Source organism: Petromyzon marinus, chromosome 44, assembly GCF_048934315.1.
Source record: "Petromyzon marinus isolate PM22_M1 ecotype Great Lakes invasive population chromosome 44, UKy_Petmar_22M1.pri1.0, whole genome shotgun sequence".
Lineage (NCBI taxonomy): Eukaryota > Metazoa > Chordata > Hyperoartia > Petromyzontiformes > Petromyzontidae > Petromyzon > Petromyzon marinus.
The window spans coordinates 8,496,023-8,522,187 of record NC_133710.1 but is presented as its reverse complement, the minus strand read 5'-3'; the positions used below and the strand labels follow the sequence as shown (position 1 = coordinate 8,522,187).

At 47.4% G+C, this 26,165-nt stretch overlaps 1 protein-coding gene across 4 annotated transcripts in view; it reads right to left on the bottom strand.

Moving 5' to 3' along the window:
• Window positions 1–23,507, bottom strand: part of LOC116951874 (phospholipid phosphatase-related protein type 4-like) — a 53,311-nt gene extending 29,804 nt beyond the window's left edge. The window contains exons 1-4 of one of the 4 annotated variants that reach the window (XM_076073993.1): window positions 23,032–23,507; window positions 5,268–5,415; window positions 1,754–1,939; window positions 176–305 (exon numbers count right to left, since the gene is read on the bottom strand). In XM_076073993.1, coding sequence (XP_075930108.1) covers window positions 176–305; window positions 1,754–1,939; window positions 5,268–5,369 — 418 coding nt within the window. In that variant the 5' untranslated portion in view covers window positions 5,370–5,415; window positions 23,032–23,507. Of the gene's footprint in view, window positions 1–175; window positions 306–1,753; window positions 1,940–5,267; window positions 5,416–21,727; window positions 22,374–23,031 lie in introns of those variants that run through there. The other 3 variants (XM_076073994.1, XM_076073992.1, XM_076073991.1) reach the window with 3 other exon arrangements.
• Between the last annotated feature and the right edge of the window lie 2,658 nt (window positions 23,508–26,165).

The following is a 26,165-nucleotide window of genomic DNA, read 5'->3' as shown; positions in this document are numbered from 1 at the left end:
ATTTTAAATAATTGTAAGAGGCAAGGTGATGTCATCACTGTGCGCTTATCGAGAAGTTCAGAGGGGGGGGGGGGGGTTAATGTGATCATATTAAATTGTTAATGTGAAAATATACGGTACGTATTACCCGTTGGGTTCGTCACAGTTAGTCAATATATTTGGTCCGTGGCCTCACCGATGAAGCGCACGGATCGACGTAGGAAGGAGTTGAAGTTGCAACCACCGGCGTTGATGTTTGGCTCCAGCAAGTGCTCACTGCCCCGCTTGATCAGCACGCAGTACAGAAGGCCTTCCATGAGCAGAATCTGCACAGAGCGGAGACCCGCGGCGGGGCGGGGAGGGGGGTGTTGCCTTAGACGCAGAGACGGATTTAGAACAATGAGGTTCTGGGTGTGGTAATATATAATTTGTACATTTGGTGAAAGCGCAATGCTTCACGCACAGGCAGAGGCTGCCAGCAGCCGGGCTCGATGTTGTCATTTTTTTGCAACTTCAGCGACTTGTGGGTAATTCCCCAAATTGGCCAAAAGCGAAAGGTCAAGCCATCACAAGCGGCCTTCCCATTTTTCGAATGGCGCCAACGGGATCTCCGCCGCCCGCCGCAAAGCAGATGGCAGCGTACTTCATGATTTCAAATCTGCCACGCGGTATTAACCAGGGCGGCCGGCGGTCCTCGAACCGCACACCTCTGCAGCAAAGCGGCGGCAAGCCCGTGGTGTCGCCTGCTGTATATTTGGAGTTTACATGTCTCTCTCTCTCTCTCTCACCGCGGTCGTGTGGATTTTTCCCCGGGTCCTCCGGTTTTTCCCTCCACGTTTAGAATCGACATCACGCGTTTATAGAGTATTTGGCTGCTATACGTTGTCGCACGAAGATGAGCCACTTCGTTGCTCACGGCAGCTGTTGGCACAGTGGCACCCGGTAGCAGCATCACTGCAGGTCCAGCGCGCGCACCACTCCACCACGGAGGCTCCCGGTTTGGGGCACCCCAATGACGAGATGTTAACTACCTCGCCTGGTACACAGGGAGGTCGTGGGTTGGATTTCAACCCTGACACCTGTATACTGGGAGTTCGAATGTTCACTCTCTCCATGCGAATGTGGATTTTTCCCCGGGTCTTCACTTCTGAAAAAGAGCTATATAGCTCAGTGGCCCTTACCTGACAGAGAGAAAACATATATTTGGGGACCTTTTGCCAGTTATCAGGAATGATGAAGAATTAGAATAGCTTTGACCCTTTCTGGCAATAAAACAGGTATTGCGATGTTTAAACACCAAATAGATACATGCTCGCCTTTTGGCGTTCTCTGGTCTAAGACAAGGCCATAAAGAAGGTTGTCTGTGGTGTGGGCCAATAAATTTCGAAGACAATGCGCATATTTTGATTCAAAGCTTTCGTGACTGCAGGGATTCATATTCTTGATTCTTTCGGTAAAGTCACGTAGAAGGGAAACAATAAAATAATAAAAAATATCGTTTTAAATATTGTTTTATATTTTTTATTATTTTATTGTTTCCCTTCTACGTGACTTTACCCCAAAGAACCAAGAATATAATGCGTATATTATCAGTGGACATTTCTTTGCATGTTTTGGCATAAGTATGTGTGGTTAATGCAGACTTGTTGCAGACCTTGGCGTTGCAACATCTTAACGCCTCCTGTTCGATCGCCAGAAAGGCAAAAACCTATTCCCACCGCTTCAACAGAAACAAAAAGAAAGCAGACAGATGAATCGGTAGGTGGATGGGTACCGACAGCGCAGGTCCTGCGAAGGCCAAGCTGAGGAGCATGAGGAAAGGCAGGAGCTCGTCGGACGGGTCCAGGTAAGGCATGCTCAGCGACCGGTCGCGGCAGCGGAACCCGGCCTGTACCGGCTGGAACACGTCGGTGAGCTCCAGGAAGTAGAGTGACACGGCCGCAGACACCACCAGCGGCAGCTGCGTTCCCACCGCCCCCCCCCCCGGCCAAGCCCCCACGCGGTCAACGCCAGTGTATGGAGAGAGGAGGGGGGGGGGGGTGAGCGGAGGTGAGTTTGTGTTTTGAGGGGGTACGTTACAGAGCACGGGGAGCGGCGGGGGGGGGGGGCGGCAGCCATGACTGGGACGTCCGTGACAAAGAGCTTCGTAGCTCATCGGATTCTTCCAGTCTACATAAAGATTTTGATCTCGGAAAATTTGGTGCGGGTGGGGGGGGGGAGGCGATGTCATTTTAGGGAGTAGTTTCCTGGTGGTTTTAGCACACATGGCACCAGAGGACCACAGTGTCAAGTTGTCAGCAATTAACAGCGCTCTGATTAAAGTTGTAAGAGATAAGAGTAAACGCATTTTTGTAGCTTACGTCTTTGAATGGGGTCTGTGAAGTTCACCCTCCCACCTCATCACGGAGGAGTTCTATCACGCTATAGTTGAGCTAACTCTACGTAACTACGGTAGTGACTACTGGTTCGGTCTGGAGCGCACTGCGTGCTGTGCTGCTGTGTCTTTAGAGGTTCCGCCATTGGCAACAAATGGCGTTTCCGTGTTGACGACGGCGACACGCGGACTCATGAAACGAAAATAACCAGGATTAGTGTGCGGATTGTTGAGGGTGTCTCTTAGCCGCGTCAAAACAGACTGAGGGTGTCTGGAGCCCTCCCACTCACACCCACAGTGGCAGCGCTGCTCATTACTCTAGGCATAGAGCGGCACTTTTACTTGGACATGGTGTGTCAACAAGTTGGGACTGCAAATTCAGCCAGGAACTATTTTTCCGACCTTGCTTGATACGGGAGAAAATGGCACAGACATACCGAGATGCTGGACGTACCCGGACAAACTGACTTTTTCATCCGTGCCGAGACAGTGGTGGTAAATTTGTCAAATCGTTAGTTCAGCGGTTCATAACCTGGACTGCACGCACCACCTGGGGGTGCGAGAATGCCCTTTCTGCGGGTGCGAGACATGGCCAGATATTTTTTTAAGGTAAATCATCAAAAACACAAATTACGCACAGGCACGTTAAGTACAACCACTTTGTTTCATCAATGTGTTTATTAACATTGTACATTTGTTTACGATTGGGAACCAAAGGGGTGCGAGCCTGCAGTAAGCCACTGCGTTAGTTTATTCAATGGATAAACGATATTTACCAAAAGTGGACCGAGTTACCTTCAAAATGACACGTCATCCATTTCGTTACTGTGATCTTTTTTTAAAATTTCTGCCGCAAGATTTTGCTTCAAGGTGTGGAACGACAAATTCATGAACCAACTGAAGGCCAAAGCAATTTTTCCATTGCCGGATTTGCCCGGATGCAGAAGCACCCCAGGGGATGGGGACATTCACTTCTCAATGGTCATCCGTCATCTGGTACAAGAACCTCGGCCTCTTCGCTTGTGCTTGGTGCAGTGTACAAATGCGAGGCTTAAGACTTGGGGCGAAGTTAAATAAAATATAGTACTTTGTGCAGGATTTCGGCTCGGTATGCAGGAGGTCGTGGGTTCGATCCGGACCCTGACGCCGTGATCGCGTGGATTTTTCTCCGGGTCCTCCGGTTTTTCCCTCCACATTTAGAATCAACGTGCGTTCAGATCATATGCCTGCTGTAAATTTCCACACGATGAGCCAACTTCGATAAGCCATCATTTGTGATAGCCATGTCACTTCTGAAAAAGAGCTGTCGCAGCTCAGTGGGCTCTTACCATGGCAAAAAAAAACCAAATAGCACATCAAAAATGGACTGGGCTGAGACTGTGGAAATCATTCGGCTTGGTGAACTTGTCTTCATCCCACGTGGGAAGCCTGGATTGGCGCTGAGATCTCAGAGGCATTGCTGCGGCACTTTGATATGAGAAGAGTTGTCTGAGTCAACGACTCACTCTGCCGGTGTGGTTTTAACGGACGTATTAAATTTATTTTTATAATAATAATAATAACGAGGGGGTGGGTGACAGCAGCACGCCCGGCCGCCCTTTGTCTCCCCAGTGGCGATGTTCACACACCACAGCAGTTACTCGTTTGAGGCTGAGTTGACCTAGGGGAGGCCCAGGACCGGTTCAAATAATCGTGACTGGTGGTGGCCGTGAGTGGGAATCGAACTCGGGTTCGATTCCCACTCACTGGGTTCGTAGCGCGGCGCGCTAACCACTACACTATAATGCGTTAGGCTTCCACATGCGCGGGTCACATGACAGATTTGACGTCACAGCTCACTTGCCGTGCAAAAAATATATATGCATTATTGAGCTCCCTGCCCAAAAAAAACAAAAGTGTATTATAATAATTTTTGCATGGTGTACAGTCTGGAAAGTACCCACATGGCAAATTTGCAGCTTGTTGCATGTCGGGAAGTACGCTAAACATTTTGAACAAACACACATTCACAACTTTGCCTTTTATATATCTGGAGATAAAATATAACGGATGCAGCCTTTGCTATTTCATACTAAGGCTTTCACGACCAATATTATGATTGATAATTAGCATACTACTTTGGTCATGTGAGCACAATGTCAGTTCATTTTACACTCCACCGCTGGACACAGCCAAACGAATTAAGCTGTCACGTGGACAAAATGCGACCGTTGATTTTAATTCGAGCAAACTGGTAAGCAAAATTTAAAACATTTGTTCCATTTAAGAAACCTGCCCCATTGTTTCAACTGCCGCACCGGGAGATGTGCTGTTGAGAAATTGGCACGGCGCTTGCGAGCGTGGGTGCGTGCGGACGCATTCGTGTCGAGCATGCAATTACGCATCCATCTTTTCCCCCCACAAATTAATTCCAATTGGACTGTCCACGTCACGTCACGAGGTGAAGAATCCACGCGGAAATCTCAGAGAGCAGTGCACCTCGTGTTATTGGAGGACGGCTGCAGAAATATTCTTCAGATTGCAAACGTAAAAATTCGCATCGCCTTTTTTTTTTTAAATCAGCAGAGTGTACACATTCAGTCACACTCTACTCTGGCATGCATTCTCGTGCCACAATCAAACCAATTCATATTTAACCATCCGCGCTGGTACATAGCCATATTAAGTGCACACATTAATTGAACGTGGTGATGATGTTTTGTTGTTGTTATTGTGCACGTGTGGTCATTTGTGGCCAGCCTGAGACCATCGACTCTCTGCACTGGACAACCCAGTTTCAATTAGAGGTGTCTGAAACCCAGATTCGAACCCAGGCTCTCACCGCTCCGAGCCGCGCGGCCTCCTCGTGCCGTTCGTCGGCGTTGCCAGTGGCCGAGCGTTCCGAACGAATGCTCGTGGCGACACTCATACTGACCTCCACGAAGTAGAAACATGGCAGCAAAGTGACGCTATCCTTGGACTGTCTGTGCCGCGGCTTGTCTTTTGTTGATATGACACGAGACATGTTGAATGTCATGCCAGGATGGGCCCTCTCGAGATACGTCGGCAAACCGCGGCGGCTCCTGCCATTCGCCACAACACAGAGACACACGCGCACGAACATGGATTTTTGTTATAGTGTGCGTGTTGGGAGTATTGTATACACGTGTGCGGAGCTCTGCGCTATGAACCTGGCGACCCGAGTTCGATTCCCGCTCACGGCCAACACTGGTGACGATTATCTGAACCGGTCAAGGGTATCCCCTAGGTCGACTCAGCCTCAAATGAGTACCTTGTGTGGTGTGTAAGCATCACCACTGGGGAGACAAAGTGCGGTCGGGTGTGGTGTTGGCCACCCACCCCCTCGTGTGCCGTGTTGGTAACAGCACTTGCCCCAACAGTCTGTTCAGGCTTCATGGGGGATCTTTGTATATGTGTAAACATTATATATGTAAATTAAACATTTAATGATTACAGCCCCTGATGTTAACTACTTGGCCTGGTATACAGGAGGTCATGGGTTCGATCTCGACCCTGATGCCTGCTGTATATTTGGAGTTTGCGTGTCTCTCTATCCCTGTGGTTGCGTCGTTTTTTTCTCCGTGTCCTCCGGATTTTTCCCTTCCAAATTTAGAATCAACAAGTGTTTACATTATTTGGTTGCGATACATTTCCGCACGGTAAGCCACTTCGTTGAGCTATCATTTGTGGCCAGGTCGCTTCTGAAAAAGAGCTACGTAGCTTAGTGGGCCTTACCTGGGAGAATGAATAGTAACTACTGGATGAAGGTCTCCCCATGGTGTCTAGGTCATGGGGGAATATTTGACCATACTTCACCGTGCTTGCCACTGCCGGCTGGTGAATGTGGTGGGGGAGGGCAGGGTACACAAAACCGGTTGTGGACATATCTCTCTCGTCAGGGGTCACGCTTTCGCCTCGGATGGCCGGTGGTCGCAGTGATCGTCAACGCTCGACCGTTGACGGAAATAGACGCGGGGGCAGATTTTTTTCACCCACGCCTGTGTTGGTTTCACAAAATGAACGCTCCACCCCACGCAGGTTCCCTCGCTCGCAAAAGGGCGATTCCGCCCACACGGTCTGTCCGCTCTGCTCGCTTAGTTAGCGGTGACTTGGCACACTCCTCGGGAGGATTCGCTTGTTCCTTATTCTGTACGGAACACAACGCATTAGCAGGATCATTTGAAAAGCACAGGAGGGAGAAAGCAACTAATGAAATAGAGCTGTCATGTCAATTTAGGTGGAGACTAACGTGTATATGGGCGCGCGCCTGCATGGGTTGTAGCGGTTAGCGCGCTGCGCTACAAACCCGGTGACCCGAGTTCCATTCCCACTCAGGATCAACAACAGTGACGAGTATCCGAGTCGGTCCTCTGGGCCTCCCCTAGGTCGAGTCAACCTTAAACGAGCGCCTGGTGTGTTGTGCAAAACATCGCCACTGGGAAGACAAAGGCGGCCGGGAGTGGGGCTGGCTACCCACTCCCTTGCGTGCCGAGCCACCCTTCATAATGTGCTCGCTGACAGAATTTCGCCGGAGCCATCTGTGTGGCTGCAATGAAGACCATTGTGAACGCGGTGCCGTGCCTGTTTTGACAGAGTGTGTACATCAGCACAATAGTCTGGGATAAAAAATTGGCCACAACGGCAGCCTAAATCCGCATGTAGAAAATCGGGGAACACAACAGCAGAGGGTGCGGCCCTGCAATGCCCTTTGCTCACGTCACCGCTTGTGGAAGGGCCGCCACTAAGAGGGAGCTCTAGACGAACCCACCACTGTGGTGTGTGATCTACTCTTCCATACTGGCCAGAAGGTCTGGGAAGAGGTGGGAGTCTATCCACGCTTCACCACACCACAACGCCGAAACCTGCTGATCGACTCACTGCGGCGTACCCCTTCAACACGGACAGGTGCGCAGACGCGCGGGGTTTTTAAGAAACTTGCGGGAGATGGAGTTGTACCGGTGCGGACCTCTGGATTGCAAGTCCAGTGCGCTGCTCACCGTTTACACCACGACAGCTTACCCCCCCCCTCCCCCCCCGAGTGTGACCTAGCTCTCAATCCGACCCATGCCCTGTGCTCGCGGAAGCTTCCCTTGATGGAATGAATTTTCTTTTTTTTTAAGCGGTTCTCCCACGCAGTTAAACGTCGTGAGCAGTACGCCGGCTCGTGCAGAATGCACCACGAAGTTCTGCTAAATCCAGCGAATGAATTCTGCTCATCGTTACGTGCACCGTCTCCCAGCAGTGTCTGCTTTTACATGGGGGTGAGTTTGGGGGGGGGGTTCTGGCGGGGGGCGGGCAAAGAGAAATATTACAACAGAGAAATTTTTTTTCGATTAGAACAAAGGAGGATTGAATGTTCCTATAGGGCAGGGGTCGTCGACAACTTGCGTCTCGTGAGCCACGCGCGGCTCTTCAAGGGCCGCCGTCTCGTATTCACGTGGCGTTCCGGCTTTTTAAATATGTTCAGTTTTTTTTAACCAAATTCGAAATAAAAGACTGTTGTTATTATTTTCAGTTGCAGACCCCCCCCCCCCCCTGCTATAGACCGTTGGTGATCCCTGCAACGACCCCACTATGCTCGAGAGTGAAAAACCACTCTTATCAGATTCAGCCAGTGTTCCAGAGTGTGTAGTTAGTGAGTCCTCTTCATTCAGAGTCAGTATTTGTTACTGGAGGGATTCCAATGAGCTCTGAAGCTCTTCTTCACAGATGACCAGCAGTTTTTACAGATGTTCAGTTTGTGCCTCAGCTGTGGGAGTCTAGCCGGTAAATATGCCAGCGTTGAGTCAACGTTGGCGCAACGTTCATCCAACGTTGAGTAAATGTTGAGCCAATGTTGGCTCAACGTTCATGCAACGTTGAGTCAACGATGAGCCAGCGTTGGCTCAACGTTCACCCGACCTTGAGTCAACGTTGTAACAACGTTGGCTCAACGTTCACCCAACGTTGAATCAACGATGCGCCAACGTTGGGCAAGTGCCTGGAACCCATTTGGCCGACGTCGGCCCAATACCGGCAACATCAACAACATCAACAACAACGTCCCGCGTTTGCTATGCAAGGGCACCGAAGGCAAGTCTCAGCGGGGTACCGTGCGCGGAGCCGGCATCGACGGACCGTTGCTTCGAAGGGCGACATTGAATGGCGTCGCGAGCGCGTCGCGGGCGGCGAAGGCGACGCGTGAGCGGAGTGCATTTCTCGGGTGGGTCATTTGCAAGAGCGAAGGTGAAGATGGCCCACGCTGCAGTTGCGCGTTGCCGTCTCGCTCGCGGAGACGATGGGGCCGCGAATCCCCGTCATGCCATCCCGATTGACACCCGGCACGGAACGGGACATTTTGTCTCTGGCCCAATGCAATGTAAAGACGCTCTCTCTGCCTTTATCCTGAATGATTTCGTGGGTGGGTGTCTGAGTGGCGATGGTATAACTCCCCACAGGCACCAATGGGATTTTTTTTTCCATCTGTGGTTTTCCTTCGCAATACTTAACATTTCTTAGGAATGTAATTAACTGTAAGCACCTAAAGTACGGATGCTGTCATTGTGTGACGAGGTCGCCGGTTTGAGTTAGGGTCAGCCATAACCTGAATTAGTTCTGAACGGCAGCGAAACAATGGTACAAGTTTCATGCATGTGTGTGTACTCCCACCTCTTCTAAGGCGTCTGGCCAGCATGGAAGAGTAGACCAAACTACACACTAGAGAGGCCCTCTACTGCTCTCCATAGCAGGGGCCCTCTTCTACCAGCAGTGGTGTGAGTAAGCAATTGCAGGGCTGTACCTATACCGTTGCGAGCTCAGCACCTTGCATCCAAGTGTGTGCACATGGGACATATCGTCCTAATGCGACAATGAGTTTTTGGCGACTGGTGGTGCTGAACCAGTGGGTAAAAATTCCATATTCCCACGGCAAGGACCAGTTTACTTCCACATGGGGCAGCCCATGCTTAATTTCTACCGAGTGACTGTTGTCTGTCTAAATAGCTCCAGAGAGATGATGGGTTGGGTTGAACCCTTGCCGGGGCCCTAACTCGCAAATTTAATCATGAGACGCCACACCGCTGTGCCCATCCGTGCCATGTTCTGGCCACGTGACACGCACAGCCAGGCTCGGTAATTGCCTTCACAAAGAGCTGCTCGTGCAGCGTGTAAATCAGCTCAGCAATGGACACCCCACGTCGTTCGTGATTAGCGTGGTCAGTGTCACTCCATAGTGGCGCCTTGACATTGGGAAATATCGCACTTCTTGGGTGGGCTGCGCGCACACTCATCCTACCTTTCATTATGTTGGATGTCATTTAAAGGTCCAATGGGCAGTTGGTATTGCCAGCCACGTTGCTCAGCGGTCGTGGGGGCGAGCGGCGACTCGCCAATCAGAGTTCAAACGCTGGTTGGGGGTGCGGGGATGACTCAGCCCATCATCCCTGTGGGGTCGATACAATATTGACCACTTTGTGCGGAAGTCAACCGGTAGTTTTCCTATGGATAGGCTCAGGCCTGACACAGAAATGTGGATTTTCCACTCCTGACTCGGAGCTGTAAACAAGAGATTGACACCACCGCAATGTTTGTCTTCATTTGAGTACGAGATTACTATATATTTATTTTAATATGACACTTCTAATTGTTTACAACGGATGAGATCGATGCTGCTGGCTGATGGTATAGTGGTTGGTTGATCGGTTTTTTTAAGCATAGCATGAAAATGATTCGTCATCATTATCATCAGCAAACACCGCCTTTTGATTAAAATTAATAACGCTTTGAGTAACGGCCCATTTCTTAGACAAGAGTGAAATTGGGTTTTGACCTATACTTATTTGTAGACGTAACTTTTCCCAATTACTTAGAAATCCAAATTAATATATTTTGCATTAGCTGCGCTTAAGTGGAAAGCAAACCATTTAAACTATATTTTAAGTATTTATTTTTTCAATCAGTGCTTCTAATTCGTGTCCAGTGTACGCTTTATTGGTGAGTTATGTAAGATGCTCTACAGTTTATATACATACAGGAAAGGGGTGAAGTTGTGGTTTCAGTTGTGAGCACATTACGCAATTAACCTAGCGCCCTGAGTTAAATTCCTGGCCATGGCTAAACACGAGTGGCGATCGCCAAACTGCACTGGCCAGTGTGGTGAAATATGATAAAACAAACAAAAACACCATAACCAACAAACTGTGGGGAGGTCTTCATCCAGCCATTAATTGGGAAAGGGTTGTATAATTAAATGAGAATAAAAAAAATATTTAGGAAATTAATATTCCGATGTGGCTGATAACTTGTCCGGCTTGTACCGCGTGTCACATGGGACGTGACGTTCGACGTTCCGGACCACGTGCTTGGCAGCATCTTCTAAATCGAGACGTCGGACATCGTGCCCCCTGCAACAAGCGTGAGGAGCTGCACGCCGCAGCGAGTCGCTCGCAAGATGCCTGCTCTGTTTGCGCGCACGTGTTTGTGTGTCTGTGTCCCTATTGACTTATCCACCGGGGAGTGACACAAGGCCAGGGCACTTGTTCATGTCCCTCCAATCTTCCCCATTCACGAGTAAATTGGACAAGTAGTGCCACTACAGCAGGCACACTTGTTGACAAGACCCGTGGTAAAATTGAACTGTCTAGGGGGTCTGAAGATGTCCCACCCCTGCTGTATGGATAAGCGTCTCTGGGTGTCAAAACAGTCACGAGTGCTTTTTTTTATTTGCTCAAAAGAGTGTTTGAGATATTTGCCCACCCTGGATGTGTTCCTGATCTCGTTGTAGAAATTGAACATCCCCATGGCAGGGACCGGCCCTATCAATAGCACGATGACTGTGGACATCCCATAAAGAAAAATAAATGCTTGTATTTGTGTGATTAGCACGGTTGGCTACGTACGCTGCTAAAGAAATGCTCAATGTACAAGGGCAGTGTTAAGTCTATGGTGCAGTGTTAAGTCTATGGGCAGTGTTGAATCTATGGGCAGTGTTGAGTCTATGGGCAGTGTTGAATCTATGGGCTGTGTTGAGTCTATTGTGCAGTGTTGAGTCTATGAGCAGTGTGGAGTCTATGGGCAGTGTTGAGTCTATGGACAGTGTTGAGTCTATGGGCAGTGTTGAATCTATGGGCAGTGTTGAGTCTATGGACAGTGTTGAGTCTATGGGCAGTGTTGAATCTATGGGCAGTGTTAAGTCTATGGGCAGTGTTGAGTCTATGGTGTAGTATTGGGTCTATTGGGCAGTGTTGAGTCTGTGGTGCAGTGTTGGGTCTATGGGCAGTGTTGAGTCTGTGGTGCAGTGTTGAGTCTATTGTGCAGTGTTGAGTCTGTGGTGCAGTGTTGGGTCTATGGGCAGTGTTGAGTCTATGGTGCAGTGTTGAGTCTTTTGTGCAGTGTTGAGTCTATGGTGCAGTATTGGGTCTATTGTGCAGTGTTGAGTCTGTGGTACAATGTTGGGTCTATGGGCAGTGTTGAGTCTATGGTGTAGTATTGAGTACGGTATATGGGCAGTGCTGAGTTTATAGGCAGTGATGGGTCTATGGGCAGTGTTGAGTCTGTGGGCAGAGCTGCCTCATGTACAGGGGAAGTTGATTCCAGTGGAGGGGAGAAAGGAGGGAGACGAAGCGAAAACGGGATTGGGCACGGGAGGAGGGACAGAGAGAGAGGATGAGAGGGGCATTGAAGGAGACGAGGCAAGATCATCGCATGAGTGGGATCGGCGATGTGCAGTCCTTCATCCAGCAGTGGATCGATCACAGCTGCTGCTGCAGCCTGCCGCTAATGATAACGATTCTGATTTTATTGACCGCGAATGAATGACGGGCTGAGCTAACAATTTACCCATTGTCATGATTTGATTACGTGGACCTTGTAAAAAAAATTAGCACGTGCACACACACGCCCGCGCATGCGCACGGACGCACACCGCTTTGGCTGTCCTGATGATGCGAGTTGTAATGACTGGCGAAACGTCGTACTCAGATTGTTAATGTTGTGGATTTGCTCTCCAACACACCAGTGCGTGCTGTAATTCGTACACGAATTGGCCACGTTCTGTTTACGTGACAAACCTTGCGAATTGGCTGTTGCCGGGTGGTGGCGGTTTTAACGGCACATTTATATTTATGCGATCGAAGCCAAAAAAAAACAACAACCTATTATGGATGTTAAAGTGAAATGTTGGGTCTCTGAAGGCGGGTTGCCCTGCCGACGCGGCTAACGTGCGAGTGCAAAAACATGGGATGCGGGTTCCTTTGTGCGCCGGGTGACGTCAGACCTTGCCTCTTCTCTCCCCTCTCTCTCCCACGCACTGCTGCCTGCAACCCCCCCCCCAACTCCTTCATCCTCACCTCCCACCCACCCACCCACCCCCCCAAGGCCGGAACGCCACCCTAATTGTCATGCAGACTGCGCAGGGCTCAGACAAACACGGAGCACTCCCCAGCCAGAACGGCCATCCCCGCCACGCGCTGGCGCCGAATCAATTCCGGCAGAAACAGCCAGCTAAAAGGGTTGGAGCCAAAAAACGGAGAAGAGAGGAGGAAAAAAAAAATCCTAAGCACTTGGCAACGCCATGTGTCACTCTGAAATCTACATTAAATCATCATTATCAACCATGATCAATCCACTGCTGGATTAAGGCCATACCCCCCCCCCCCAACCGCGATCTCTCACGATCCTGTGATGCGACTTGCACCCACGCACGAGCCGACTTCATTAGTCCTCAGTGGCTTGCCTCCAGGACGCGTTCCGTTCCTTGGCTGCCAATCAGTTACTATTCGCGACCATAGGCCATACTCATCATCACTTTCAGCCACGTATAAGTACCCGAGGCCCACGTACTTTTATTAAGTCTGAACGATGTCTGCCTTTATGTGCAAGACTATGACCTTCGTGTCATTGATTAATTGTCAAGCACCCAAGATGCGTGCAGAATAGTTATCATATTGGATTATAGCCCTCTCTTGTCAATTCATTGCTGGACAAAGTTCCTCCCCAATACCGCCCCACGCCTCGTGACTTTGGGTAATAATTGCGCCGCTTGCCCGGAACAGCTGTTGAACGTATTTATTTTTCACTAAAATGTTGTTGGAGTATTGTTCGGCGATAGCAATAGCCCACCAAGTGATCGGGGTGAAATTAATCAACCTCTTAATGACTTGGGAGTTTAAATTGATTCCGAATCAATGCTTTTTCAGAGACTTCCCCAGAAGGGGGGGGTGTGGGTTCAGTCAGGGGTATTATTCTTGTTGATATTGTTGTTGATGTTGTTGATATGGACAAGTCTTGCTGTTGTTGAGATCAATGTCAATATTGTTGTTGTTGATATGTCAATATTGTTGTTGATGTTGTCCTTCCAATGATTGCTAAGCCAGCAATCATTGGAAGGATTTGATAAGCCAGTTCGGGTCTTAATTGATTGTTAACGTATTCTTAGCTCTTTCGGTAAAGTCACGTTGAAGGGAAACAATAAAATAATATATATTTTATTATAAAATAATAAAAAAAGGAATATTTATTTTATTATTTTATTGTTTCCCTTCAACGTGACTTTACCGAAAGAGCTAAGAATATGAATTACTGCAGTCACGAAAGCTTTAAATCAAAATTTGATTGCTAACGCTTACGGTGGCTTTTAGACCGCATCCATTATTTTCATCTCCCCCCTCCTCTTTTCCCAACATAGATGGACTCGTCCATCTGAATAACTGCCAAATCGCTCTCCATGGTGCTAACGTTAAAAAAACCCGCACATTTTTCATATTTTCTTGCTGTGGTTTTCACACCTGATGATGATTGCTTGTGTTGCAGTCGAAACGTCGTGAGAATTTTATTGTTTTATATTTTTATTATTTTATTGTTTCCCTTCTACGTGACTTTACCGAAAGAACCAAGAATATGAATTCCTGCAGTCACGAAATCAAAATTGTTGTTGATGTTGATATGGACAACAGTCTTGTTGTTGAGGTTAATGTCAATATTGTTGTTGTTATGGACAACAATCTGATTGCTGTTGATGTCAATATTGTTGATGTTGTTGATATGAACAATAATCTTGTTGAGGTTGATATGTGAATATTGTTGATGTTGTTGATATGAACAATAATCTTATTATTCTTGGTTCTTTCGGTGAAGTCTTTACCGAAAGAACCAAGAATATGAATCCCTGCAGTCACGCAAGCTTTAAATAAAAAAATAATCTTGTTGTTGAGGTTGATATGTGAATATTATTGTTGATATGTCAATATTTTTGTTGATGTTGATATGGATAATCTTATTGTTGTTACGTAATTATTCTTGATATGGACAATAATCTTATTGTTGGTGATATGTCAATATTGTTGTTGATTTGATTGAAAGTGGGCCAGCAAGTGTAAATGGGAAATGAGTAGCAAGGCATCCATTTGGATTGCAGTTCAATCTAGTCATATATACCGTGTGAATGCATGTAACAAGGCTACTTGTTCCGAAATTTATCTTTCAGGAAATGTCAGGACAACAATCTACCATCATGAACATGGGTGAAACATGCTCATTGGCCCGATTTCAAAAACCTGTTCAATCATTCTACACCTATAACAGGTTATATGCTATACCACTTAAAATATTTGATATTCCATGAATTTAAAATCCACCAATGATACGAAGGTCTTCCTCCAGTCATGGGAGATTTTGGTCCATACTTCACCACACTGGCCAGTGTGAGTTGGCAAAGTGTGCGGGGAGATCAGAATCAATTGAGATGCCAGTCACCATTGCTTCAAACCGTGGTTGGGAATCGAACTCGGGTCGCCAGGTTCATAAAGCAGCGCGTGCTAACAGCCGTATCACCGTTCCACCGCCTAGTGTGATATATTCAGTGTAGCACTGTTCTGGAGGGTATTACTGGCGTTGTGACAATAACATTAGACATTTTCAATCAGATTATGGGTCGTGCAATGGTGGTCCTGGTGGTTAGCGCACTGCACTTTGAACCCATCCGGATTGAAAACTAATTTCTTTAGAACTGCTTTTTTTGCGTTTAGTTTATTGTCCTTCCCCCGCACCGCCTCCGATTAGCACGGTTGGCTACATACGGTACGAAAGAACTTCAACGTACATACACACATGTAGTATGTTGAGTTCCATTCCTGACCACGGCTAACATCAGTTGCGAGTGACATCTCAACCAATCCTGCCACACCCCCCATTTCCCTACACGCGAAGCCGCACTGCCCAGCATGGAGAAGTGATGGCCATGAAACACCATGGCTGAAGCGGCGAGTGGAAGGCCTTCTTCATTCAGCAGTGGCTTGGCAATGGGCTATGAAGCATAACACGACGCAAATTACATCCCACTTACAATAGGCAATGGCCATCAAGGTACTGCTCATACCGGAACGATGATTGTGCTATTGTAGTGGTATGTACCTTGTCAGATTTATGTAAAATATTGGCCCACATTTTGACAGCTTGATTTTGTGCGTGCTCTTTGATATTACGATAATACGGGAAAAAGTGTTCCCTCCTATTTCATTTGCTTGTCACTGGCTTCCTGAGAGATTTCATTTGAAGTCACACTTTTCAACTGCTCACATCGTCTATATACTATAGAAAAACCAAACACACACTATTTCAAGTCTACCCGGTGGGCTCAGAAAGCACTTCGTCATTTACCAATTTCACACCAGCGTATGCATTAATTTCCTCTTTATCTCACACATATACAAACGAATTACAAAGATTTCCGCGTGTAGCCTTTTAACAGGCTGTTGGGACAGCTGATGTTAGCGAGCCCCAATGAAGGCCGACACGGCTCTCGATGGGTTTGTGTGGATAACACCACCCCAGGACGATTTTGTCTCCTACCCCCAATGCTGCTGATGTTTACACACCGCACCGGGTACACATTAAGGGAAGCCCAATACCGGCTTCAATAATCGCCACCGTGATTGGGCGTGGGTGGGATGACCCGCACGTGTGGAGCGATGGCACGTTGGGTCAGCACACGGTACTCTGAGCTCGGCCACCTGGGTTCGATTCCCGGACCCACGAGTGATATTTGAACAGAAAAGGTACCCCGGTCCCCCGCCAACCCCCTCTACCACCTTCAACACGCACAGACCGGCGTGGTCAAATATGGTCAACAAGCCCCCCATAACAGGCACGACGTAGGTAAGAAAGAGGCCTTCATCTAGAAGTGGCTTGACAAAGGATTAAATTTCGATTTAAAGCTTTCGTGCCTGCGGGGATTCATATTCTTGGTTCTTTTACATTATGAGACCTCCTTTGCCAGTAACAAGATATAGTAATAGGTTTTACCCTTTTAACTGGCACAAAAACTGACACCTTTATTCAAGGCATCATGTTTGCAATAACCACAACACAAGCAGTCAAAATGCGAACAAAAGAGACAACTGTGATAATATGCACTGTATATATCTTGTTATTGGCAAAGGAGGTCTCATAATGTAAATGCTCACCCCGAGCCCTCAATACTCTGATAGTGCGCTGTTTTTGAGTTGTACGCCTTTTGGCGTCTTCTGGTCCAACACCAGTGGAGACTAGGCTCTAAGAAAAGCCGTCTCGGGTGTGGACCAATCAAATTCAAGGACAGTGCATATTATTATCAGAGTTGTCTCTTTTGTTTGCATTTTGACTGCTTGTGTTGTGGTTATTGCAAACATGATGCCTTGAATAAAGGTGTCAGTTTTTGTGCCAGTTAAAAGGGTAAAACCTATTACTATTCTTGGTTCTTTCGGTAAAGTCACCAGGTAGAAGGGAAATAAAAATAATAAATGTTTTCTTTTTATTATTCCATTAAAATAAAAATATTTTATTTATATTATTTTATTATTTCCCTTCTACGTGACTTTACCGAAAGAAAACCAAAGAGTATTTGATTCATGCAGTCACGAAAGCTTCAAATCAAGATATACACACACACAGTATATACGCGTACATGACACAGCGATGGTTATGCATTAAGAACCAATCGGCATTAACATCACGAACGTATCCATCCCGTTGGCACTGCGAGTAAATTGTAATGTTCAAAGCGGCGCGTGGGAATATCAACGCGTGGTTGACGGATATTCTCATTAATCAATTCTAGTCCGTATTTATACATATATTTGTGTGTAAGATACGACATCCACAGCCTTCCATAATCTTCGAATTGTCAACCGATGCATGCCGTGGCAAACCCGTTCAGCAGAATGCTCAATAGATCATCACCACCACCACCACCACGAATATCATCATGAACATCGTAACGTGGTGTTGCTTTGGTGACATTACCGTCAATGCATTTGCATAGCAGTCGACGATGAGATCTGACCGCCGTCTAAACCTTCGACACAATCACGTTATTCGGGCAAATTAGGAATCTGTGTGTGTTACTCACTCTTCACACTCACATTACACGACTGTGTGTCACACACTCACTCACTACACTCACATTTACATGACTGTGTGTCACACACTAACTACACTCACATTACACGACTGTGTCACACACTCACTCGTCACACTCACATTACACGACTGTGTGTCACACACTCACTACACTCACATTACACGACTGTGTCACACACTCACTACACTCACATTACACGACTGTGTGTGTCACACATTCACTCACTACACTCACATTTACATGACTGTGTGTCACACACTCACTACACTCACATTACACGACTGTGTCACACACTCACTCGTCACACTCACATTACACGACTGTGTGTCACACACTCACTACACTCACATTACACGACTGTGTGTGTGTCACACACTCACTCACTACACTCACATTACACGACTGTGTGTGTGTCACACATTACACCACTGTGTGTGTGTCACACATTACACCACTGTGTGTGTCACACATTACACCACTGTGTGTGTGTCACACATTACACCACTGTGTGTGTGTCACACACTACACCACTGTGTGTGTGTCACACACTACACCACTGTGTGTGTCACACATTACACCACTGTGTGTGTCACACATTACACCACTGTGTGTGTGTCACACATTACACCACTGTGTGTGTGTCACACATTACACCACTGTGTCACACATTACACCACTGTGTGTGTGTCACACATTACACCACTGTGTTTGTGTGTCACACATTACACCACTGTGTCACACATTACACCACTGTGTGTGTGTCACACATTACACCACTGTGTGTGTGTCACACACTACACCACTGTGTGTGTCACACACTACACCACTGTGTGTGTCACACACTACACCACTGTGTGTGTCACACATTACACCACTGTGTGTGTGTCACACATTACACCACTGTGTGTGTGTCACACACTACACGACTGTGTGTGTGTCACACATTATACCACTGTGTGTGTGTCACACATTACACCACTGTGTGTGTCACACATTATACCACTGTGTGTGTGTCACACATTACACCACTGTGTGTCACACACTACACCACTGTGTGTGTCACACATTACACCACTGTGTGTGTCACACACTACACGACTGTGTGTGTGTCACACATTACACCACTGTGTGTGTCACACATTACACCACTGTGTGTGTGTCACACACTACACCACTGTGTGTGTGTCACACATTACACCACAGTGTGTGTCACACATTACACCACTGTGTGTGTGTCACACACTACACCACTGTGTGTGTCACACACTACACCACTGTGTGTGTCACACATTACACCACTGTGTGTGTGTCACACATTACACCACTGTGTGTCACACATTACACCACTGTGTGTGTCACACATTACACCACTGTGTGTGTCACACACTGCACGACTGTGTGTGTCACACTCACTACACTCACATTACACCACTGTGTGTGTGTCACACATTACACCACTGTGTGTGTCACATTACACCACTGTGTGTGTCACACATTACACCACTGTGTGTGTCACATTACACCACTGTGTGTGTCACATTACACCACTGTGTGTGTGTCACACATTACACCACTGTGTGTGTGTGTGTCACACACTACACCACTGTGTGTGTGTGTCACACATTACACCACTGTGTGTGTGTCACACACTACACCACTGTGTGTGTGTCACACATTACACCACTGTGTGTGTCACACATTACACCACTGTGTGTGTGTCACACATTACACCACTGTGTGTGTGTCACACATTACACCACTGTGTGTGTCACACATTACACCACTGTGTGTGTCACACATTACACCACTGTGTGTCACACACTACACCACTGTGTGTGTCACACATTACACCACTGTGTGTGTGTCACATTACACCACTGTGTGTGTGTGTGTCACACATTACACCACTGTGTGTGTCACATTACACCACTGTGTGTGTCACACATTACACCACTGTGTGTGTCACACACTACACCACTGTGTGTGTGTCTCACATTACACCACTGTGTGTGTGTCACACATTACACCACTGTGTGTGTCACACATTACACCACTGTGTGTGTGTCACACACTACACGACTGTGTGTCACACATTACACCACTGTGTGTGTCACACATTACACCACTGTGTGTGTGTCACACACTACACGACTGTGTGTCACACATTACACCACTGTGTGTGTGTCACACACTACACGACTGTGTGTCACACATTACACCACTGTGTGTGTGTCACACACTACACCACTGTGTGTGTGTCACACACTACACCACTGTGTGTGTGTCACACATTACACCACTGTGTGTGTCACACATTACACCACTGTGTGTGTCACACATTACACCACTGTGTGTGTGTCTCACATTACACCACTGTGTGTGTGTCACACATTACACCACTGTGTGTGTCACACACTACACCACTGTGTGTGTCACACATTACACCACTGTGTGTGTCACACATTACACCACTGTGTGTCACACATTACACCACTGTGTGTGTGTGTCACACGTTACACCACTGTGTGTCACACATTACACCACTGTGTGTGTGTCACACGTTACACCACTGTGTGTGTCACACGTTACACGACTGTGTGTGTGTGTGTCACACATTACACCACTGTGTGTGTGTGTCACACACTACACCACTGTGTGTGTGTCACACACTACACCACTGTGTGTGTCACACATTACACCACTGTGTGTGTGTCTCACATTACACCACTGTGTGTGTGTCACACATTACACCACTGTGTGTGTCACACACTACACCACTGTGTGTCACACATTACACCACTGTGTGTCACACATTACACCACTGTGTGTGTGTGTCACACATTACACCACTGTGTGTCACACATTACACCACTGTGTGTGTGTCACACGTTACACCACTGTGTGTGTCACACGTTACACGACTGTGTGTGTGTGTGTCACACATTACACCACTGTGTGTGTCACACACTACACCACTGTGTGTGTCACACACTACACCACTGTGTGTGTCACACACTACACCACTGTGTGTGTCACACATTACACCACTGTGTGTGTCACACATTACACCACTGTGTGTGTGTCTCACATTACACCACTGTGTGTGTCACACATTACACCACTGTGTGTCACACACTACACCACTGTGTGTGTCACACATTACACCACTGTGTGTCACACATTACACCACTGTGTGTCACATTACACCACTGTGTGTGTGTGTCACACATTACACCACTGTGTGTCACACATTACACCACTGTGTGTGTCACACATTACACCACTGTGTGTGTCACACTCTACACGACTGTGTGTGTCACACTCACTACACTCACATTACACCACTGTGTGTGTGTCACACATTACACCACTGTGTGTGTCACATTACACCACTGTGTGTGTCACACATTACACCACTGTGTGTGTCACATTACACCACTGTGTGTGTGTCACACATTACACCAGTGTGTGTGTCACACATTACACCACTGTGTGTGTGTCACACATTACACCACTGTGTGTGTGTCACACACTACACCACTGTGTGTGTGTCACACATTACACCACTGTGTGTCACACATTACACCACTGTGTGTGTCACACATTACACCACTGTGTCACACATTACACCACTGTGTGTGTGTCACACATTACACCACTGTGTGTGTGTGTCACACATTACACCACTGTGTGTGTCACACATTACACCACTGTGTGTGTGTCACACATTACACCACTGTGTGTGTGTGTCACACATTACACCACTGTGTGTGTCACATTACACCACTGTGTGTGTCACACATTACACCACTGTGTGTGTGTGTCACACATTACACCACTGTGTGTGTGTCACACATTACACCACTGTGTGTGTGTGTCACACATTACACCACTGTGTGTGTGTCACACATTACACCACTGTGTGTGTGTGTCACACATTACACCACTGTGTGTGTGTCACATTACACCACTGTGTGTCACACATTACACGAGTGACCTACTTACGAGAGAGATGCTGCTGCTGTTGCCGCTGGATTTCTGGTCGTCTTCACTGCCTCCTTCACTAGTGCTACAGTATATATAGACTGTATATATACAGTCTATATATACTGTATATATACAGTGTGTATATACTGTAGTCGGTATGTATGCCGGAGTAGAATATATTTTTGTCCACACCGTTTTATGCCGGTGTATTAATACGCTTCAGTGTTTGCAATCTAATACAACCGAATTCGATACACACTATGGTGATGACGATGATGACGATGATGTCGATGCGTTAAATAAAAGTATATATATTTTTAAAGAACGTAAAATATATCGGTGGCCTGGGTGTTGCGTCTCATTCCGAAGCTCGCGTGTATACGAATATTAACGACCCATATATATATTTGATCTCTCTCTATCTCTTGGGGAATACAAACAGGCGTGAACTATATGGAGTCGAACCGCTCGTAATCTGTCAAGCGAGCCGCTAAGATTGACAGTGTGTAGGGAATTTGACGACGAAGAAGACGACGACTACTTTGGCGACAGGTAGAGAAGTGAACGGCGCTCGCTATCACACCACGGCCACGCCATTGCCAAGCCTTCGATGTCTTCCTCCACCCCCAACACCACCACCACCCACCACCACCCCCCCCCACAAACAAAGACAAAGATCCCCCGTGTAGCCTTAACAGACGGTAGGGGCAAGTGCTGTTAGCGAGCATCTATGAAGGCCGGAACGGTACACGAGGGGGTGGGTGGCCAGCACCACGCCCGACCGCCTTTGTCTCCCCCAGTGGCGATGTTTTTATCCACCGCACCAGGTACTCATTTGAGGCTGAGTCGACCTAGGGGAGGCCCAGGTACCGGTTCAGATAATCGTCGCTGGTGGTGTTGGCCGTGAGCGGGTAATCGAACTCCGGTCGCCGGGTTCGTAGCGCAGCGTAGCGCTAACCGCTACACTACCGCTCCCCCCAACAACACCACCACCCCAACAACACCACCACCCCAACAACACCACCACCACCACCCCAATACCACCACCCCAATACAATCACCTCAACACCACCACCCCAACACCACCACCCCAATACCACCACCACCACCACCCCAATACCACCACCACCCCAACAACACCACCACCACCACCCCAATACAATCACCTCAACACCACCACCCCAACACCACCACCACCCCAATACCACCACCCCAACACCACCACCCAAACACCACCCCAATACCACCACCCCAACACCACCCCAATACCACCACCCCAACACCACCACCCAAACACCACCCCAATACCACCACCCACCACCACGCTCGACTTGGAATTCTCCAACCCTTGAAAATCCTCACCCTCCCTCTTCCGTCTCCTCCTCCTCTTCTCACGCCCAACCGCAGCGATTGTTGCAATGGTGACCTGGCGTGCGAAGTTCGCTCAAATTCTCTTGTGACACACGGTCGTTTCAATCAATTTAAACAAAAAAAATTCCCGAGCCGTAATTGTATCCGCATTGTTGCGGATTCTCTCGGCGGAGCGAGGGTTTGCATTCTTAAAGCCATCGGGCCCGCGGAAGCGGACATCAAGGAGCTGCATCTGAGATGCCGTCGCATTCCACACTGCGTGGCAGAACTTTCCCACTCGTTGTGCATAATGAGAGTAATAATACTCTTTGGTTTTTTTCGGTAAAGTCACGTAGGTAAAATACAAATAAAATAAAAATAAATTAAATCACGACGTTTCGGAGGCAACACGAGCTTCCGTCTACAGGTGGAACAGTCACAACAAAAATCGCTGTGTCAAGTGAACAGCTCTGGGACACCCGAGCTTATATACAGGTTAAGGGGGGGGAGGAGCCAGTAAGGGACGTGGGTGGGGGGGAGGGCTTAGTTAAGGGGGGGGGGAGCCACGAAGGGACGTGGGTGGGGAGGGGCTAAGTTAAGGGAGGGGAGGAGCCAGGCAGGGACGTGGGTGGGGAGGGGAGGTCTAAGTAAAACCCTCCTTTTGTTATGCTGCAGGGGGTTCGGGGGGAGGAGCGGTGGCGTGCTGCACAAGAGCAGGCACCATCCTGGTAGAAACGGAAACGGCTGTACAATTATCAGCCAGCTAACTTTTGACTTGGTTGATGACATCTTTCCAAAAGTTGCTCAATCTGAAACCATCCTCTCGGTTGAAGTTGTGTCTATGTTTGTATATCTGGATGGCTTCATGGACAAATCTTTGGTAATAACCGGGAGGTTTGCATAGTACGTTGGTATCGGAGAAAACAATGTCATGAGAACCCGCTGTGTTGAAACAATGATCAGCCACGGCCGAAGAATTCGTTCTGCCGTCTTTCAAATCTGATTTGTGCTTGCGAATTCGGTAAGAAATATGTCGTTTCGTCTCCCCGATATAGTAGTCACCACAGGTACAACTCAATTTGTAAACACCGGGGTACTGTAAGTCAGGAATGACATCCTTTACGGATGGGATCAGATCCCGGATTTTGTGTACTGTATTGAAGGTACCATTCCAGGTAAAGTAAGTGTTGGTGAGGCAGTGCCTAACCAGCGCAGGTACATCAGAGTTCAATCCATGTTCGACTAAATCTTCAATTATTGTTATGGTGTCAGGCACTGGGACCTTGGTGAACAGCGAGACCACATCAAAGCTGACGAGGATATCGTCAGGAGATAGTACAGTGTCCTTGACCATAGAAACCAATTGGGTTGACTCATTGGTTTTTCGGTAAAGTCACGTATGTAGAAATACCATAAAATAATATTTAAATAAATCAATAAATTTTATGGTATTTCTACATACGTGACTTTACCGAAAAAAAAAACAATGAGTAATTTATGCAGTCACGAAAGCTTTAATTCTTTATCAATTGGGTTGAGTTAAGTACCGCTGAGGTGGTCTTCCCAGTAAAGGGTAGGGGAGTTGATAGTGGACACGATGGGTCGTAGTGGGGTACCTTCTTTATGGATCTTGGGAAGGCCATAGAATCTGGGAGGTCTTGCAGCCGTGGGTTTTAGGGAGGGACGTTTAGTTGGTTCGATTAGGGAAGTCGAACTAGTGATTATCTTGTTGGTTTTATCGTTAGGCTGTTAGTAGGATCACTTTTAATTTTTGAGTAACTCCCATCATTGAGTAGGTCCTGGATTTTGTTGTATGAGTTTTATCCATAATGACAGCGGCGTTGCCATTGTCGGCCGAGAGGATGATTATATCATCCCTCCTTTTTAAATTCGCGAGTTCAGAGCGTTCGTTTTTGCTAATGTTGCTAATGGGTTTCTTAGCATTCTTAAAAATAGTGGCTATTTCAACTCTCGCAACATCTGCTTGGATGTGTCCTATGCCTTTGAGGGCTACATCGACCTGAGAGATGATATCCTCTACTGGTATATGTTTAGGGGTGACAGCGAAATTTAGTCCTTTAGCCCGTACCGTTTTCAGATTGTCCAAAATCGGGATGTTACTCTGATTAATAACGATTTTGTTAACGTCCAGTTTTGTGATGTGTGGTCCTGGGTTCTTCTTTGATAGGAGGTTGAATTTAGCGATAATCGAACCAACTAAACGTCCTTCCCTAAAACCCAAGGCTGCAAGACCTCCCAGATTCTATGGTCTTCCCAAGATCCATAAAGAAGGTACCCCACTATGACCCATCGTGTCCACGATCAACTCTCCTACCTACAAACTAGCCCGCATTTTCCGGATACTCTGCTTCCCTTTACTGGCAAGACCATCTCAGCGGTACTTAACTCAACCCAATTGGTTTCTATGGTCAAGGACACTGTACTCTCCTGACGATATCCTCGTCAGCTTTGATGTGGTCTCGCTGTTACCAAGGTCCCAGTGCCTGACACCATAACAATAATTTAAGATTTGGTCCAACATGGACTGAACCCTGATGTACCTGTGCTGGTTAGGCACTGTCTCACCAACACTTACTTTACCTGGAATGGTACCTTCTACAAACAAAATGAGGGTACCCCTATGGGTTCTCCCTTGTCACCAGTGATAGCCCATGTTTTCATGGATACATTTTAATCAGATGCCATCCAGACATCCACCCTTCGTCCTTCCCTGTGGAAGAGATATGTGGATTTGGCCACATGGCCTCCCAGCTTTGAACCATTTCCTAGACCACATAAATTACAGACACCCATCCATCAAATTCACCATGGAAGTGGAGAAAGATGGCAAGCTGCCATTCTTGGATGTTCTGTTTGAGAGGAGGACGGATGGCTCTTTGGGACATTCTGTTTACAGAAAGTCCACCCACACAGATTCATACTTGAAGCCTGATTCCCACCACCACCCGGCTCAAAAGAACTCTCTCATCAAAAGATTATACCATAGGGCTCATTGCATTTCTGACCAACACCACCTGGCCAGTGAATTAAACCATGTACATCTGGCCCTCAAGAGGAACGGATACTCTGAGCATACCATCC